The 18,833-nt window shown below is 43.3% G+C and overlaps 1 protein-coding gene across 1 annotated transcript in view; it reads right to left on the bottom strand.

Annotated features, from left to right (window-relative positions):
- The window catches only part of DMRT1 (doublesex and mab-3 related transcription factor 1), a 67,875-nt gene extending 54,918 nt beyond the window's left edge, over positions 1-12,957 (bottom strand). Inside the window, exons 1-2 of the mRNA XM_017808364.1 lie at positions 12,433-12,957; positions 9,282-9,465 (exon numbers count right to left, since the gene is read on the bottom strand). Coding sequence (XP_017663853.1) covers positions 9,282-9,465; positions 12,433-12,717 — 469 coding nt within the window. The 5' untranslated portion in view covers positions 12,718-12,957. The remainder of the gene's footprint in view (positions 1-9,281; positions 9,466-12,432) is intronic.
- Between the last annotated feature and the right edge of the window lie 5,876 nt (positions 12,958-18,833).

Raw genomic sequence — 18,833 nt, 5'->3', positions numbered from 1 at the left:
TTAGAAAATCAGGAGCATGTGAAACAAGGGCCATTTTCAATCTTCAGTATAAAAGCTGGGAGCATGACTACTATGTTTGCATATATATGTATACATGTTATTATTCACCTTGAGACACCCGATTTGGAGAAAGAAATTTACAAATATTTAACTCCACACATTCAGACATCCAGCATGCTACTAAAGTAAGTAACAGGAACAAAAGCAAAAATCAACACAAGGTTAAGAAAACAGAGATTAAAGAATTTTAAAAGAAAATACAAGTGAAAAGAAATTAGGAAAGAAAATCAGATTTCTAGACAGTGACAGAAACAGCCCAGACACCTGCAGGCCCAAAGAAGCAAATTGTGAGGAGGAGAAAGAAACTCAGTGTGGATTAAATGTAAAAGGATTTAAGTCATTAACAAGAGATCAAAGGGAACATCAGAAGGGAGGGAAGGCTTTACAAGTGTCTGAGATAGGAGACCTTGGAGGAAATATGACTAGGATAAAATCATTATGGCTCACACTAAAAATAATAAAGGGAGTAGGACGATGGTTGGAATTAGCTGGAGTCCATGCTTGGTTATAAGCTATATGATGCAAGAAACCCAGAAGATTTCTAAAAAAAGACTAACTAGAAATAACAGGAGGGCTTTTTCACTCTACCTAATATGTGATGCAAAAACTAATATCAGGAGTGGTAAACAACCATGGCAGACACCCACTGGGCCTCAGCAAGTGAGCAAAAATCACATGGATGTGCACAGCTTTTGTACATGATTGCCAGTGTTGCTTGGATGCAACAACATTTGCATTCAACAAAACCTATTTCAGTGCAAATGCAAATTGATCACTAATGAATTTTGTTCACACACAACTGAGAGGAATCCACAGTGATTGGAACTACACTGGCTTCCACCTGCTGAGGTTCAGTTGTGCCCATTATTATAGATATTCAGATCAGCAAATAATGCATTATTCCATGAGCAATAAAATAGCATAAATAAAGACTGGAGACAGAAATTAAGAAAATATAAAATAATCAGATATGCAATCTCACTGCAAAGGAAGTAAAGCTCAGTATTTAACCGATTCTCCACAAGCTCTTCAAGAAAACATAGGATAGATGTGCATGAATGATGTTTGTTACCTAAGTAAAGGTGCTATTCACAACCCTGCTTAAGAGTAGTACGTAGTCAAACTCAGAACAAAGTTTAGCAAAGTTAAAAAAAAAAAGAAAGAGGAATTACAAGAAGCATATGAAAAAACAGTCTTACAAAAGAAACTGTATTTTAGTCCCACAGTGACAAATCCACTGAAAATGGGCAAACAGGCTGAATTAAGAAATTAGCTGACAAATTAAGCAAATGAGAGCAGTCATCAAGGTGTAAGAAAGCACGTGAAAAAAAGGAGAAGCAAGAAATCAAATCAGTGCTTAGTGAGGGAAGCGTGCAGTGCTCCTTCACTCCTCACTTATATCTTTTCTTAAAACAAAGAGCCCCACACATTCAGATAAGTCATAATAACTGTTTCAAGGACACAGAAAGGAACAAGAGGTTAGCTGCAGATAGTGTAGTAATGTGTCCATGGATAGTAAATTCTTAGAAATTCCTAGTACATCTTCTGCTCCTGCTCCATTCCTTATCTCAGTGTTCATAATGACAAATGGAAAAAGCACAAGCTGGCACAGATAACTCTCTAAACCTGAATGCTCATATGCAAATGTCTGTGTGAGGGAGGAAGAGCTTCCAAGGCACAAAGAACAATAGGATGTGCTGACCACCGTTAGGTGGGAAGAGAAACTGGTGCTAGGCCAGTGAACACAGTAAAGTCTGTGCAGCACACAGCATTTGCTGCTCAGCAGGGATCTTGCTCTAACGAGGAAACCTCATGTGGCATGAGAAAATTGGACAGCAAGATGCTGGAAACACATAAAGCCCTATAGTGAAATATTTTTAAAAACAAAAACCCCAAACAAACAACAAAAAACACAACAAAAAAAACAACCAAGCAACCAACCAAAAAAAATTATATTCCAAATTCTTTAGGGGAAAAAAATCTCTTCTGAAATGTGAAAGAAGGACAGAAACACCTGCTGAGCTCCCTGTGGTCTTCATCTCCATTCTCCATCTCAGGGCTGATCAGCCTTTCTCTCCCATATTAAGTGGATCTGGGTAGGTCATGATTGGTCTCTGGCACCCTTGCTTCCCTGACACGATCCAGAAAGCTCTCCCCAGCCCCTACCTCCGGTGAAAACAGCCCTGGACAAGTCTCCAAGAACCACTTGCACAGAAAAAGAAAAGCAATCTTCTCTGAGGGTTTTCCAAGCCTGTTTACACTTACATTTGTTTCTGCACTTCCACTGAAGTTTCAGACAGGATTGTAAGCCTCAAAGGAAAAATAAGAATTCTTCCTTCAGAGACTCAACTCTGAAAATTGCCACTAGTTCTACTTGTTTCATCAATACTTTTGGCAGAGTCTGTGCCTCACTGAATAAACATGTCTGGCACTTCAGACATTAGCTCAGTTAAAACTCAGGCACCTACACAGATGTGCATGCAAAGCTGCAGTAACAAACACTGCTTGAAAGGAGCAGCAGGAAAAGTGCAAGCTTTGCAAGCTGCAGGCTCCATAACTGGAGAATTAACTGGAAACATCTAATCAGGGATGCAGAACCCTGTAACATTATGATTTATTTAATGCAGTCAAACAACAGTCGGAGGCAATGAATCATATAGGAGATGACAAAGCTGCAGGAGATTTCTGTCATCTAGTTTAACTTGCACATTGATCAGAGTTTACCCCCATATTAATCACTTGAGATTGTAATCTAACACACTCTTAAACACCTCTCCTGATTATGCTTCACTTACCCCCTTGTCCTCATGCAGGTCACTCCGTTGCTAATTGCACTTCTAGTTAGGAGAAAAAGTGTCTAGTGTCTAATTTAATTTTGCCTTTTTTAGTTTCAAGCCGTTGCTCCTTGTTATGCTGTCTCAAGCACTGTAAATAATCCCTCCCCCTCCTCCATATTATTACCTCTCAAATATTTATAGACTTTTATATCCACCCTTAGACTCCTTTGCTACAAGCCATACATCATTTTTGTCACCCTTCCCTCTATCCTTTCAGATTTATCTATGTCCTCTTATAATGAGATGCTCAAAACTCCTTTGCTGTTTTCCCAAGTACAGTGAACTCGGAGCAGCAGAGGGGTTGAAATGCTCATCCCTCCTTGCTTCACAAGCAATGCCTTTTTAAACAACTCTGAGCAGAACATGTTATTCTGATAGGAACTGAAAATTACAAAGCCATGGCCACCACACTATGGAGTGGTTCATTCATCGCATAGTTGTATCAGTCAGGTATTAAAAAAGCACGCTAAGGGGAAGTTTTATCCTAAATCAAGGAAGGATTCTTCAAAGCAAAACACTTCCACAATATTTACTTAGTACAGCTTGAAAGAGCAGCTAAGAAAACCACCTTAAATGCTGGAGACCACCTTCAGGAACTGCTTTCCAAGACAAAGTCTAACTTGTGCTGTGGAAAACATGACAATCCAAGAAGGTAGAACAGTTCATAAACTCTTACAAGAGACACACACAAATGTGATTCTTTCTCTCTCAACTGCAACAAACTGGAGAAAACCAGATGATGATGATGGATGGAAAAGTATTAGTTATTAACGAGTGAAGGATGAAAAACTTGAAGGATGCAAAACTTCTTTGTTAGCTGTTACAATCCAGTAAAGACATGTCACATTCAACTACAGTCTTTACTTTTGAACAGAGATTTGTTGTGGGGGAGAGAAGCAATGGAAGGGATGTTTGGAGAGCTTGGGGAGATGGCAGGGCCAGGAGGCAGCCAGCAACTAAAACTAGTAAAGAAGCAGCTGTAGGTCCAGCAGGAGAAAATCATTCTTTGAAAGTAATGAGGAGACCAAGACATAAGGGAAGAGCAGGAGGATAGACCAGTAACCACTGTAGACTCATCAAGCTCTCTGAGGGCCTGCAGCCATCATGTCAGCCCTTGCATGGGCAACCAAAGCTAATGCCACCTTCTCCTGCTCACCCTTGATGAGGCTGCCGTTACCTGAACTATCAATTCCCTCCACTACCTGTCAACCCCCACAATGCTAATTCTTTGCTAAAAATTCTACCATTGAGTGTTACTGGGTCAAAAGAGTCAGGATTTCTTCCACAGGCTTGCAGATGCTGATCACTATTGAGGCTGGCTGAACTTCAAATTTCAATACACTGACTTAATGTCAATGCAAACAAGTAGGCATTTCAGAGATTCACAGAATAGTCTAGTTTGGAAAGAACCTCTAGAGACCAGCTGGCCCAAATTCTGCTCAAAGCAGGGATGGCTTCCCAACTAGATCATGTTGCACAGACATTATCCAGACAAGTTTTGAGTCTCCCTGAGAATGGAGGCTCCACAACCTCTCAGGACAACCTGTTGCAGTCCTTAAGCACTCTTAAGGTGAAATGTCCATGGCAGCTTCCTCATGATACCCACTGGTTGACTAAAATGAGGCTTTTTGATGAAGGCGAAATTCTGACAGCACATGACACTATACTGTAAATACCTTTAGAAATCGGAAAAGATCTCCGAGATCATCAAGTCCAACCCTTGATCCGCTACAGCCGTGGTTACTAGACCATGGCACTAAGTGCCACATCCAGTCTCATCTTAAAAACCTCCAGGGACAGTAAATCCACCACCTCCCTGGGCAGCCCATTCCAATGTCTGATTACTCTCTCTGTAAAAAATTTCTTCCTCATATCCAACCTAAATCTCCCCTGGCAGAGCTTAAGACCGGGCCCTCTTGTCCTTCTGCTGGTTGCCTGGGAGAAGAGTCCAATGCCCACCTGGCTACAACCTCCTTTCAGGGAGTTGTAGAGAGTGAGGAGGTCTCCCCTGAGCCTCCTCTTCTGCAGGCTAAACAACCCCAGTTCCCTCAGCCTCTCCTCAGAGGACTTGTGCTCCAGTCCCTTCCCCAGCCTCCTTGCTCTTCTCTGGACCTGCTCCAACACCTCAATATCCTTCCTGAACTGAGGGGTCCAGAACTGGACACAGCACTCGAGGTGTGGCCTCACCAGCGCTGAGTACAAGGGAAGAATCACTTCCCCGGACCTGCTGGCCACACTGTTCCTGATCCAGGCCAGGATGCCATTGGCCTTCTTGGCCACCTGGGCACACTGCTGGCTCTTGTTCAGCTTCCTGTCAATCCAAACTCCCAGGCCTCTCTCTGCCTGGCTGCTCTCCAGCCACTCTGTCCCCAGCCTGTAGTGCTGCAGGGGGTTGTTGTGGCCAAAGTGCAGGACCCGGCACCTGGCCTTGTTGAACCTCATCCTGTTGGAATCAGCCCATCTCTCCAGCAGATCAACACTCCCCCCCAACTTGGTGGGTGTCATCTGCAAATCTGCTAATGGAGGACAACAACTGCAAGGTCATGGCACAAATTTTTGAAAACACAATAAAATGATCCAAAAAGTAAAGGAAGAATAAAGAAGGCAAGATAGGGTTTTCACAAGCAGCTAGGGCACCGCAAGTTCAAAGGGATCTCAGTACCATCATTCATTAGACATTGTACTACTGCTGACCCCACTATGAGAGATAAAAACACATCTGTTTGTCAAAGAGTTTCACAGTGAAGGCAGCACCTACTTAGAGAAGTATAAAAAAAGTACTATATTGTTTCTGTCACACATAAGAAATGTAGCAAAGGGAAATAACAAATACAAGCTTACTACTCACAATTGTTGACAATTATATTTGTCAATCAGTGATACCGAGAAGGTACCTGAACAACAAAGACAACAGGAAATGGACCACGACACAGCACAGGAGCAAGAGCTGGCATTTTGCATCATACAGTAATCCTGTCTATATTGGATGCTTCTAAATCAGGCCAACAACAGTAGAGAGCAGTAGAAAGAAGGGGTGCTTTCCAGCACCTTCCAGTCATCTGTTGATATATGTTGCAGTCACCCCTCTGGCCAACTGCCAAACATGACCCTTAGTCTGTGACGAGGACCAAATATAATGAAAAAGGTGAAATGCAATCTCCTTCCCAAAGTGTGAGCTGCTTTCACTCTAAGGTGTTTAATGATCACACTTGCCTCCCCTCCCTGCCACCTACTGACTTCTAAATATTAAAATGGCAGGGCTCCAGACTGACACAGAATGGTGTAGAATAAGGTTTTATAAACTGAGCATGTCTGAAAGGCATGTTTTAAATGCTTCACCATAGTCTTTCCTAAATTTTGCAGATCCGTTAACATAACAACATGACATCCCACAGAAGGAAGGACAATTACTCCAAATGCCCTAGGATAATGACTTTTTGCTGCTCTGTACAATTAAATGGCCCTCTCTGTCAGCAACCTACAATTTCTTAAGGGAAAATGCACAGGAACAACAAATTCTGTTTGCAAAACGTTCTGCTAATGCCCTGTGACCATGGTCTGCTCCCTTCCCACAACCCTTCAAATTCCCAGTTTGCTTCTGAGTGGGAAAATACACTCTATCCACAGTAAGCACGCTTGACATGGTTAATGCTCAAACACCTCTGCTTTGACTATGATAATTCATTTTACCCCTTTTCAAAAACAACATGTCACAACGGGATCTGAAAAACTGTCTCTGGTCTCCAGGTGTCATATTATTTCTGATCTGCTGATAAAATAGATACAGCGAGGAAAAACTCTCTCTCTGGCACTATGTTTGATTTGTGTGACTGCTTCACACATTACTCCTCTGCTGGCAAACAACACTCTGCGTGATGGAAGTCCAAAAGAAAAAAACCGATCTTGTGAAGCCAAAACCTTAGAGGAGGAACAGAATTACCACTGTCAAAATCGCCTCTTGCCCAGTCTAATGTGAGTCATACAGGGCACCCTGCATTCCCAGGAGCCACCAGTTCCCCTGGGGCTTGCAGGAAGCTGCTGACTTCCCCTGCCACGCAGGGTTTCACTTTCCCTACTTGCTTTAATAATTACTGTAAATTCTTGCAAAATCAACACCTCAGCCTACCAAACTGAAACAATGAAACTCGCTCTGATGGGGTCTCTTGTTTTGCTTGTAGTTTAGGGTACCAATAAAATCATAGTTTGGGGTACCAGTAGTTTAGGGTACCAGTAAAATCATAAAACAGCTATGCAAGAATCCATCAAGTACCTGGTCTTGAAACAACCAAACATCTGAAGCAAGAACTTCATGTCACATGGCAATTTTTCATCTAAAAAAAGATGGTGTATGCTAAAAAGAAAAGCATTAAGGATATTTAAGCAGTATTCCTCACCAAAGCCTGTACTTGGACACCTGATAAAGGTACTCTACAAGACTGGATAAATGCAGAGCACATTCTAGAGCTTGAAAGCCAGTCCACAGTCACTGATATAAAATCAAAACTCCTAAGTACTTATACTGCTTTCAACAGATGAACCCACTAAAATTATTTGGGACATAACTTTATTTGTACAGTGTAGTCACCTTTGAGCTAAGCACAAATGTCTGTTGCTACTTAGGTGCCTAAAACCAAACTGTGAATCATTCACAGATTCTTCCACTTCTGATGAACAAGGCTGACCCTGCCTTGATTCTTGCCTGGAATCACATCTTCTTTCTGGAGATGAAGGTATGTATTTTAAATGTTGTTATCCACAAACAGTTCTTTAGTAGATGCTAGTTATTTAGTAAAATGATTGAGAAACAATGTATTTAAATTGCTCACAAAGAGAAATCTGCTGTAAGAAAGATGACTGCTCTGATCAGAAACATTCAAACAATTCAAATTACTTTAAAATTAGGCATTTTTATCTTTTAAAATCTTTATTCAGCCATGTGAATTGTCTTAAGCTTGTTTGGTCAATGTTTTTCATTAAAAGACCATAATTTAATTCAATTAATAAGTAATTATTATAGTGGGATTAATAAATTAAATACTGTCACTGACATTTTAAAAACATTAAGATCAAAGCTAATGCCAATTCTGCCAACAGTAAGACAATTTCATTTTTTCGCCTTTCTGTATGGACAAAGATTTTCTAGTTCTCTTGAGTTACACACAATCTCTACACATCACTGAATATACTGCTTTAATCTTTAGCCCGCTTTTTCCATGTCCATAGACAAAGCATGCAAATATGAAAGGAGTAACTGCATCAATTCAAAGGTGACACTAACATAATGAAAACAAAAAAGCTAATAAAAAGCTATTTACTGTTTTATTAAGCAGTTCTTCTAAAAGCTTCCCAAAGAAATTCCTCTACATTGGTCTGAAACTGCCTGTCTGCACTGGGTGCAACAAATCCATCTGACAAGACTTTAAATGGCCTGCAAAACAAATAATGTCATTTGACAGACACATATGCACTGCCCTTTTATTAGTTAATGCAAGGCATTGCCCACTTTAGAATCATCTTTTCACCTACATTATTGACATCAGCACAGACTACTAAAAATGAAATTTCCTTTTCCTTTTTTTCTTTACTTGTTTGCTTTTTTATTTTCTGTCTATACACAACCAGTCCATTACACCAGCTTTTCTGTTTAATACAAATTCAATTGCTGTATCTGTCAGGCACAGTTAGAAAAGGGAAAAAGCAATTTACAAAGGAAAAAACCATTTTGCCTAGAGTCTTCACTTCAGTGCTTTCTGTGCTTGGCTATGCTTTTACTGAATATACAGACAAGTATTGCTGACTGTTATTTTTTGGGGTCTTTGTTTTACAAGGGTTAAATGCAACGCAGTAAGATGTAGTAAAGTGTAAGGACCCTATCAGTCTATTGTGGTTCATCACACCACGCCACACAAAACCAATGTACCACCCCTTCAAGTCACGTAAGGTTGACAGATCTCTGCTGCTGAAGTCAATAATGTTTTCTACATACTTGGCTTCTATACAATTCTGGAAACTAACAAATTTTGAAGAAGACACACAGCCAGCCAAAACACAGCTGACAGGACTGTGGCAGGAGTATGTATTTTGGGACAAAGGAGAAAAGCTGCCCATAAATCTCTACTCACAGGTGTACACCTTACTGAATTTAATTACAACACCCATCTCTATCAAAGACGTTTTGATTTTCAAGTAAAAATTATCAATTAAACTATGAAAGACTCATCCTGGATTCTTCCTTTCTGCTAACTGTACCAAGAGAGCAACGCTGCTCTTGGAGAGGGGACTCCATAACCCCATTGTCACAGAGAGGGCAAGAGGTGCAAGAGCAGGTATAAGCAGCATTAGCCACTGACCTGGGCCATGAGCATCACCCTCCCAGCACTTTACCTGATGGTGTACTAGCTGCTGTCATGGCTGTACTCATTGAGTGCATAGGGCTGCTGCTTTCCAGAGAGAGGCAAGAGCTGCCACCACCGTTCTTCTTAAGAAATGTCTCGGGGACACTAGGCAGGGGCACTGGGTGGCTGATTCCCAGTTCCTCTTCTTGAGCTTGCTGTCTTCTCAGTGCAACCTGGAAACAAAAGACAGACCTAAGCACATGCTCTGTGGCTTGAGCACAATTCATACTGGGAACAACGAAAGACTCGGATTCCAGGCTGGTTTTTCCCTCTTGGCACTCTGAATGGCATTGATCATAGAATCATACAATCATTAAGACTGAAAAAGACCTCTAAGATTATTTAAGAAGTCTAACCTTTGACCAAACACAACTATGTTAACTAAACCATACCACTAACAGCCATGTCCAGTCATTTCTGGAACACCTCCAGGGATGGTGACTCCAGCACTTCCCTGGGCACCTGTTCCAATGGTTGACAACCCTTTCTGTTACAAAGTTCTTCCTGATGTCCAACTTGAACTTCCCCTGGTGCAGCCTGAAGCCATTTTGTCTTGTCCTGTTGCTAGCTGCCTGGTAGAAGAGGCCAACCCCCATCTTGCTGTAACCTCCTTTCAGGTAGCTGTAGAGAGTGATAAGGTCTCCCCTGAGCCTACCTCCTTTTCTCCAGGCTAAACAACCCCAGCTTCCTCAGCTACTCCACAAATGGTTTACTCTCTAGAACCTTTTCACAATCCAGCCAGTGGGTAGAGGAGAATATAAAGGAGGTTATAAAGCTACCGAAAACCAACCCCTTTTTGTGTCCAAGCATATATGAACAAGCCTATGAAATGCTGGGGACATATACATCTTTCTCCACCGAGGCCAGAAGACGACGTATTACAGCTGACTGCACTCACCCAACACGGCTGCTCCAGGGAAAGGCAGTCTGGAAAAAGTGTAGTTACTACCCTCCTCTCTGCTGATACACAGCTGCTGGGGACAGGAAATTAATCTGCTTGCAGGGCTCTACTGTGCCTCTTCATCAGTATAAAGCAGCTCTTCATGAAGGCTTATACTTGTAATCTGCTACTTTGTTCAAGCCTCCTAGGTTTCCTTGCTAGCTCTTTGCTGGAAATGTTGCCCCTCAAGGAAATTTCAGTATATAGTGCACTGTACACAAAGAACCATTATGAAAGAAGCATGGCAAATGTAGGATGTAAAGAGCCTCTCAGACAGCATCACACACATTGCATGTAGCTGGCCAGGCCTGGAAAAGCCGGAGCTTCCCATTTTTTTCCCAACACTGACAATATTTCAAAGCCTAGCTGGCACTGGCCAAGCCCATAGGCATTATGCAGTCTGGGTACAAACAAACCAGATCTGTTGCTTACAGAGGGTCCCTTCTGCCTCATGTGAACTGGTAGATCAATTCTGCACATCTGTCCACTCATGCAAAGTTGTGATATGTGTCCAGGAGGTACATATGACACTGCTACAGCTACCTATCCTGCTCCCTGTCAGGTGACTGATTTGCATCTTTATTTGAACCTTGGAAATTCTGATTACAGACTGGCATCGTGGGCTTTTCTTGCTTGAAATTCTCCTGGATATCTTGGGCAGGACTTCCCTACATTTTCATGTTCAACAGCAACATTTTTACTAATACAAATGTGTAATACTGTTAATTAGTATTAGCTCTTCCAATAAAAGAAATCCCAAGCAGGAGGTGTAGATTTGCGAACACCACTGTAACTCTGACTTCACAAGCCAGTAACCTTGACCTATGAAATTCCACCAGAGTCAAGGGGCTTATTGCAGAAATATACTGAAAGGGGGAAAAACAAACTCTCAGTGTGCAACTCCTACACAGATAAGGTTTAGTTAGGGAGGCTTTCAAAGCCACTTTCAAATACTAGGCAGGGAAGACAAAACCCTCAGGAGGGCCATTACCAAAGCCTGCTAGCAGGACGCATCCACTCCCTAGAAGCAGCAGCTGAGCAGCTAGAGAAGAGTCTGTGCAGACGGGGACACTTGCTCTGACAACACCGCACTTTGTGCTCCCTTCCCCGAGGCAGATGGCAAAGGGATTCATGTTTATTATTTCACAGTTCACACCAGGCAGAGAAAGTGCATGTAACTTGGGCATAACAATTATTTCTGGACTGCCATGCCACCGACAAAGAGGAATTGTTTAAATGAACAAAAACTCAATCCCAGTGAGATCTGAAGACGTTTCATAAACTTGTACTGAATAATTGAACAAAAAAATGGGGAAAGATTTAATCCAGAGCTGCTAAGATTTTTAAAAGCTGTCTGGCCGACATTCATTTTACGTGGGATCACGAAGCTCTGAGCACACATCAGTTGCAGGATGCGGGGGTCTGATACCACTGCCTTTACCTGCACCAGCAGCTGCCTTCTCGTTTGTCTGTAAGGGACCGTTTACACTAACTAAAGAGCGCAAGTCCCCCAGGCCAGAGCTCATATGCCAGCAGCCACTACTTGCCGACTACTCCTCTTAATGTTGTTTTTCAAGATAAGGATCAGAACGGTTAATATAGCCCTACATTTGCCCTGCCTGAGAGCTGTGATTTCAGCTGGACTACCAACGAAACAAAGTTATTCTTCCTCTAAACTGGATGCCGTTTTCTTAACGGCTACTGAGCCCTCGTTTAGATTTAAAATGACCCACTGCCGTAGCGATTTGCAGAGCCGCTATATGCAAAAAATAAGTCAGAAATGAGCTCAAGTAATGCCTCCCAGCATCAGCAAACGCAACCACGGCCGTCCCGCGCAGCCGGGAGCTGTCCACAGGGCTGGGCTGTAGCCGGCTGTGGGAGCGGCGCTCGGCCGTGCGCTCACCGCCGACCCTCGCCCCGCTGCCGCCGGCTCGCCCCGACCACAGTCCTGCGCGCCTCTGGGGCATCTCCCATTTGTTATGTAAAAAAATTTATATAACCTAAGAGAAATACAGCTGAAAGTCTCATTAACGTAGGAAGGAGCCGATGCAACTACTGACTCGAGCCCGGGGCGAGGCCACCCGCGGTCGCACACCGCACCTCGGCGCGGCCGCCTGGCCCCGACGGCCACCAACCCCGCTGGGCGCAGGGCACTGCCCGCCGCCGGCAGACACCCCTCGCCGCTCCGGGAAGAGCTCACCTGCGCTGCCATCACCCGCTGCCGCTCGGCGATCAGGCTGCACTTGTTGCACTGGCAGTCCCGCCACATGCAGAACCGCTTGTGCCCCTTCAGCGGCGAGGAGTAGCCGTGGTTGCGGCAGCGGGCACACTTGGGCATACGCGGCCGCTTCTTTCCCGCCGCGCCGGCACCCCTGTCCGCTGGGACGGCCGCCATGGGCGCTGCCGCCTTCCCGAAGCCGCCCGCCTTGTCCCCCGGCCCCGCGACGTCCGGGGGCTTGCTGAAGGCCGGGGTGTCACTGGGCATCGCGGCGGGCTGGCAGCACCTGGGCCAGGGGTCGGCGCGGCTCTGCCCGCCCCCGTCCCGTCACCCCACGCGTTTTGGCGGGCAGAGGCGGCTGCTGTTTCCCCTCCTGCCTTGCCTCCCCCACCCCTGCTCCGGGGGGTCCGTGCGGCCGCGAAGTCCTCGCTATCCCGGGGAGCTGGCGCCGGGTAGTTGCCTGGGGTGGGGGGAGCGCCACCCCTCCCTTCCCACTCCTCCCTCCCCCACCAGGCCGGCCCGCGGCGGGAAAGGCGGGTCCCTGCCCAGGCGGGTGGCCGTCGGATGCACAGCGGGGCGGTGGGTGCGGGGCCGGGGCGGCCCCGAGCGCGGGCGTGGTGCCGGAATACCCGGGGGGTCGGCTCAGCCGCGGGGCCCAGAGGTCCCGCACGACACCATGGCCTGGCCCACGGTCGGAGGCGGCCCCGCGGCGTCCCTGCGGCCTCTCCGCGGCCGCGCTGCCGGGGCAAGTCAGGTTTGGGCAGGCGACCAACATGGCCTGGCCCCAGGAGAGCTGTGACCCCCAAATAAAACATCCGTGTTGCTGCCGCTCAGTTGCTCTCTGTCGTGAGGCTGCTGGACTACATCTCCCGTTCACAGGTTCCCTCCCACTCGTATCTCTCAATGGGTATAAACACTCTTGGATCGATAGCTGTGTGGGCAGGTGATCCCAACAAGTACAGGCAGTGAGAGCGTGGTGACAACTTGGTAGCCATCGCCTCTGGAGTGGGTGTCGATGGCAGAGCGGCTGTACTCTGCAGGGGAAGACAAGGGAAGATGCTTTTTTCCTCTTTACATAGACCGCCCTTCCAACTTGGCACTATCTGATTTATAGACGCATACAGCTCTACAGATATTATTTACAGTATTAATATTTCCTCTGTTACACCTTTAAATCTTTCTGAGCTCAACTTTAGATGACGCTATCTTCATGCTGAAATGAAACTATTAAATTACATCTCAATCTAAGATGAATGACAACTGTCAAATGAGTGACTCAACAGAGATGAAGCAGAAAGCGCCTGAGATTATGTGAGGCTGATTTATAAAGATTGCATAAAGATTTCTATAACCTCAGCTTCATGACTCAGCATTTCAGTTGGTAGTAATTTATTTCTGCTGGAAGAAGCCAAGGAAAGCGTCTCCCTCTTTGAGATCAGCTAACTCCCAGCTAATTCTGCTTAGACTGAACCTCCGTGCTGGAAACAGTGAGTGCCTATCCCAGCCTGAAGAAAGCCCCAGATCTTTCCTGCTTGATCCTTTGCATTAGCCTTTAATACATCACATTTAAAGAACTTTTTTCTTCACAGTACAACATTGGAGACATTTATGGCACTTTCCATCCTCTAGAGAGACGACATTAAACCTCACTGTTAAGCTCTGGTCTCGAGCAGCCACATGGTTCTCAAGCAACAGCCCAGCAGAAGTTCTATGGGCTTGGTGCGGGTGTATTGCCATCATTCAACTCACAGAAACTGAAACTTTTTCCTTGCTGAGATTGACATTTCTGATGTCAATAACTGCACATTCTCCTGCAAGAGAGGAGAAGACAAATACAACGTTTAGTGGAACAAAATTAGGATTTGTCTTTATACCTAATGGTGCATATTACTAATATTTAAGGAGGTGAACAATGCAAACAGGCATACTTAGCGTCCTATATCAAAATATGAAATTCCTCCCTGAATGAAACCAGTTGAGATCTTCTCAACTCATAGAGGCATTGATCAGTCTCTGAAGTTGTTGTCTAGGAGCAAGTGAGTCTTGAAAGTGAATCTCCAGTTTGTGAGGGTCAGTGCATGGTGGAGCACATGCACAGGAATGTTTTCAGGTGCTCACATGCAAATTGTCTTGGAGTCAACTGAAAATGCAAATTAAAAAGTAGATGAAAGGAGGCTAAATCAAAAGAACAAGAAAGGCAAAATAAAATAAACCCCAACAAGATGAGGTATGAAGAGGTAGGAGAAGAAAAAGCACATCAGAAACGACAGGAGGAGAAAGAGAAAAACGGGAAAGGGTCAAAAAAGAGGAGAGATAAAAGAAGCACAGTATATAAAGCAAGCAAACGCAAAGTAGAAATAATAGCAGTCATCAGCTGCTTATATATGCCTTTTCACTAGAAACAAGTGTGACAGCTAACCTCAGAGATGAATTACAAGATGCAAAAAATGCAACAGTTCCAAGAAGAACATTCATTCATCACTGTTTCACATAACTAGTATTTTCTACTCCTGATTTTCAGGCTAGCTGCACAGATCTTTATTATCCATAATGTTACAGAACCTACTGGTGAGGAGAAAAAAATGATCTGATATTTTGTGTTCTGGATGAATACCACCAAAATACCTAGATGCAAGATGCCTACTTGCATGATGAATGCAAGTACACGATTGATCATTTAATAATGAATTGCTTTTGTTTTGCTAGCTCAAGTCACACTTTGAATATGGGGTTAGAGTGCAGTGTTTTTCTCAATTTTTTTAATGGGTGCTTGGTGATACTGGATTTGTCATCTGTGGAGCCGTGAAGTAATAGGAGATAGTCATAAACTGCCATTGGTCCTAACACAAATCACAGCAACCTCACTGCAAATCTTCAGGAAATTGTAGTCATTGTCATTCATTTAATGTAGGTCTGAGCATCTCTGGTTTGAGCCTGTCCAGTGATGATGGCAATGACAAAACATTACTGCAGTTTGCTGGCACCTTTGGAAATAACTGTAATCAATGTTTCTGAAGAAAAAAAAATAATCAAAAGACAGTTTTGCCTTTTTTTTTTTTTTAAATAGGTATCTGAAGGTTGTCCTTTAGATTTAACTTTTTTTTGTACAAGCCTTTAAAGTACAAAACGTCGTCTGTTAGTGATGCTCTGTCCTTTGCTGATGCATGCCTTTGGCTGACCCCTCGAACCTTGCAAAAATGTTTTATTTGCCAACAAGATTATCATTTGGCATGACTGAGCAACCCAATAGAGGGGGGCGCAAATTAAAAAGGGTTTAATTCTAACACTGTTGACTGGAAAGTGAGGACCTTTCACTGAAGTAGGCGGGGTTGAGTGCGTTTACTAAGTCCATTTTAGAGGTCTGCTAGATCTAATTCTGTTGTTTTTTGTTTGGTTTTTGTTTGTTTGTTTTGTTTTTTTCCTGTCAGTGGGTCAAACCAGAGAGGTTTTGCCCTGTCTGTTTGCAGTAGATATTTTTGACTCTCCCAGGTTATTTTACAGACTGTATCCCCAGGGCTGGTTGGTGAATTCCCAGCAGAGCCTCAGCTGCAGGAGTGGTGAAGGATAGAAGATAAAGCATGCATGCTGCCGGTCCACATTGTTTGAAAACATCGGCGTGTTCATAAACACTTTGGTCATTTAGAACAAAATATCAAAGACAGCCAGAGGGAGTCAAGCGAAGGAGGGAAACCATGCCAGCACGTTCCCCTGAGACACTGATAGGAGCTGGGAAACTCCTCAATGTTGGACTTCAGTGCTTCCCTGCAGCTTTGGTCTCTTGGCTGCCCTATAGCCATCAGTTTAGCAGAATAAACGGGTGTAACCGCCATCTGCACTCCTCCATTTGTGTTATTTCACACATATAATTTACTCATGTGAATCATCGGCTTGATATCAGTGGGTCTACTTGTGCGAGTAGTCTTCCATGCAAATGTATTTGCTGGAGTGACAGACATCATCATGACAACTAAATGGATTGAAAAGATACTTCAGGAAAAATCCAGTAGGTGGCATAAATAAGCTGTATATTTTCTTTCATTCATTCCTTATTTTAAACCTCATTTAACTTACAGGGAAGCTGAAGTTTTATGACTTGGCTCTTAAAACACAATCCCACAGGCAAAGGTTTTATTCCAAATGGAGAAATTTTTTTACACTTTCTGGCAGCATATAGCTCCCCCCCCCATATTTATGTTTTTACAGTTTTCTGTTTTCAAGTTATACGGCTAGGACTGCCTACACCACAACAAAAGGTAAGGGTTTCTTATTAGGACAGGCATATCTGAACTGCTTGATTCACTTCTCCTCAAACTCCTTTTTCCTTTTTTTTCCTCTTCTTTGAAGTTCAGGCTTCCACTCTCACTTGAGTGAACAACTAAAGCAGTTTACAGTGCTGCCACCACTTGGCTATTTGCTGCTTTTCCTCGGTGAGAGTTAGGAGAGTCCTTGCGATGGTGGTCCACAGCTTCTCTCCAGTGAGCACAGGGATGTCTTTCTGCATCAGCCTGAAAAGCTGCTGTGCTTAGCTCCACTTACAAAGACTACTGGTTGTTAGCAAGGTGGGACAAATTGAGTACTTTCTTCAGCACCCTCAGTTCATGTTCTTTTCTCTTGGCACAAATCCATACCCTTTGGGTGACACCCCTGCAGGGGACCCTTCTTCAAAGGGTACAAGAAGGGATGTTGGCAGGGGACAGGGAACAGCATCATCTGTATCCCAAGTTGGAGAACAGGCCTGCCACAGCAGGTGATACGCCTTAATGGTCACTTAAGTGATGGGTTCACTCATACTCTGCTTGTTGGTGTTCTCCCAACATGTGGAAAAAGAGCGTTCACATCAGTAACTTCAGATGACCTACACCTGAGAAAAGCCACCGGAGATTGTTGCCTGAGCAAACGCATGTTTGTTTGCAAGACGCCTGCTAATCAGAATCTAGAGTTTAATGGTCCAAAATCCAGGGCTGTGGTAAAACCTGTTTACATAAAACTCAAGAAATGCCTGCCTGTAACAACAAACGGCTCTTCCCTTTCATAACTGTGAGCCCTGCCAATTACATTGGCCCACACTGCTCAGTAAAAACAGGATTCACTGAAAACAAAATTCACTCTGTTAGATTATGCCAAATACAGTAAAAATCAAAGCAGTTTTCAAGTTCAATGAAGCAAATAGAATGGAGATATTTTAAAAATGGGTATGTTTATCATGTTTCCACCCTGAGTAGTTTTACTAATAACAGGCATAAAGAAGAGAAAAAATTACCTTTTTTTCACTAATGCTTACATTCTCCATTTCCTAATTTGTTCATGCAAATTGGAATAATTTCATTGCAGACTTAAAGGGTGAGAAAACCATGCTGCTAGCTCCTTAAAAACTTCAGTCACTGTTAATAATTGACTTGGATAGCTATTTGAAAGCATTATTAGGTCCAACTTTTAAAACAGGAGTTAAAAAGTGAGCGCGGAGAAAACCACTGAATTGCTTCTTCTCAGTATTCATTGTTCATTTTAGGCACACTTAAAAATTAATTGGATCCAGTGACTTAGAACATTGAAGACTCTTGCATGACTCATTAAGCTGACATTTCAAACATTTGTAATTTACACAGTAAGAATAATAGAGTCAGATAAGCCATCTATACATTTGAGCTCCTTCATCAGGGTAGGACTACTGAAGAGAATGCCCTTAGTTTTGAGTATCATCATCAATTCAGCTCTAAGACATCTGTAATGGAGCTGAGTTTGATAGACTGCTAGAATGTGAAAAACTAAACTCCAACCTCTTAAAAATAGGCAACACAATTAATTGCTACTTTTTTATTTATGATCTTTAATGTTTTAATGGATACAGTTAAATTTCCACATCATTGAGCAAGCCAATTGGTATTTAAAGGAAGAAACAGATCATTTCAAATTATAAAGCACTTGCTTTATTACCTATGCCTTCTTTAAGTGATGCAAGTTTTTATTATTTTGCATTCTTGATCTTCAGAAACTTAAAACTGCTGGAGCTCCATGATTCTGAGGGACAGTTACAGCTGAGGTAGCAGAAGGGGCAGGTTTTGCTGTGTCAATTTGTTGTCCATCCAATTTATTTATTCATGCAGTATTATTTGTTTCTGCTATTTCAGAAGCTTAATAGAAACAAAAGTATTGTTACAATATCTCCTGAATTTATTTTCTTCTTTTTTCTTTAAGCCTAAATAAACATATTCTTCATGTAATATTTTGCAGTCAGGGGAGCATTCTGTGTAAATTTCCCATAAAATCAGTCAGGGTAGCACCCATGTCTGAGAGCAGTGTTGTGCTGCTCTTCCCCCATTTCTTCCCACTTCCTGTGAGAAGTCTTTCGAATCCACTGAGTGAGGCAGGGGTGTCAGAATTGC

This window comes from Lepidothrix coronata, unplaced genomic scaffold (genome assembly GCF_001604755.1).
Source record: "Lepidothrix coronata isolate B3197 unplaced genomic scaffold, Lepidothrix_coronata-1.0 Scaffold22, whole genome shotgun sequence".
Taxonomy (NCBI): domain Eukaryota; kingdom Metazoa; phylum Chordata; class Aves; order Passeriformes; family Pipridae; genus Lepidothrix; species Lepidothrix coronata.
Note: the sequence above shows the minus strand (reverse complement) of the source record. Positions and strands in the feature narration are given on the sequence as shown.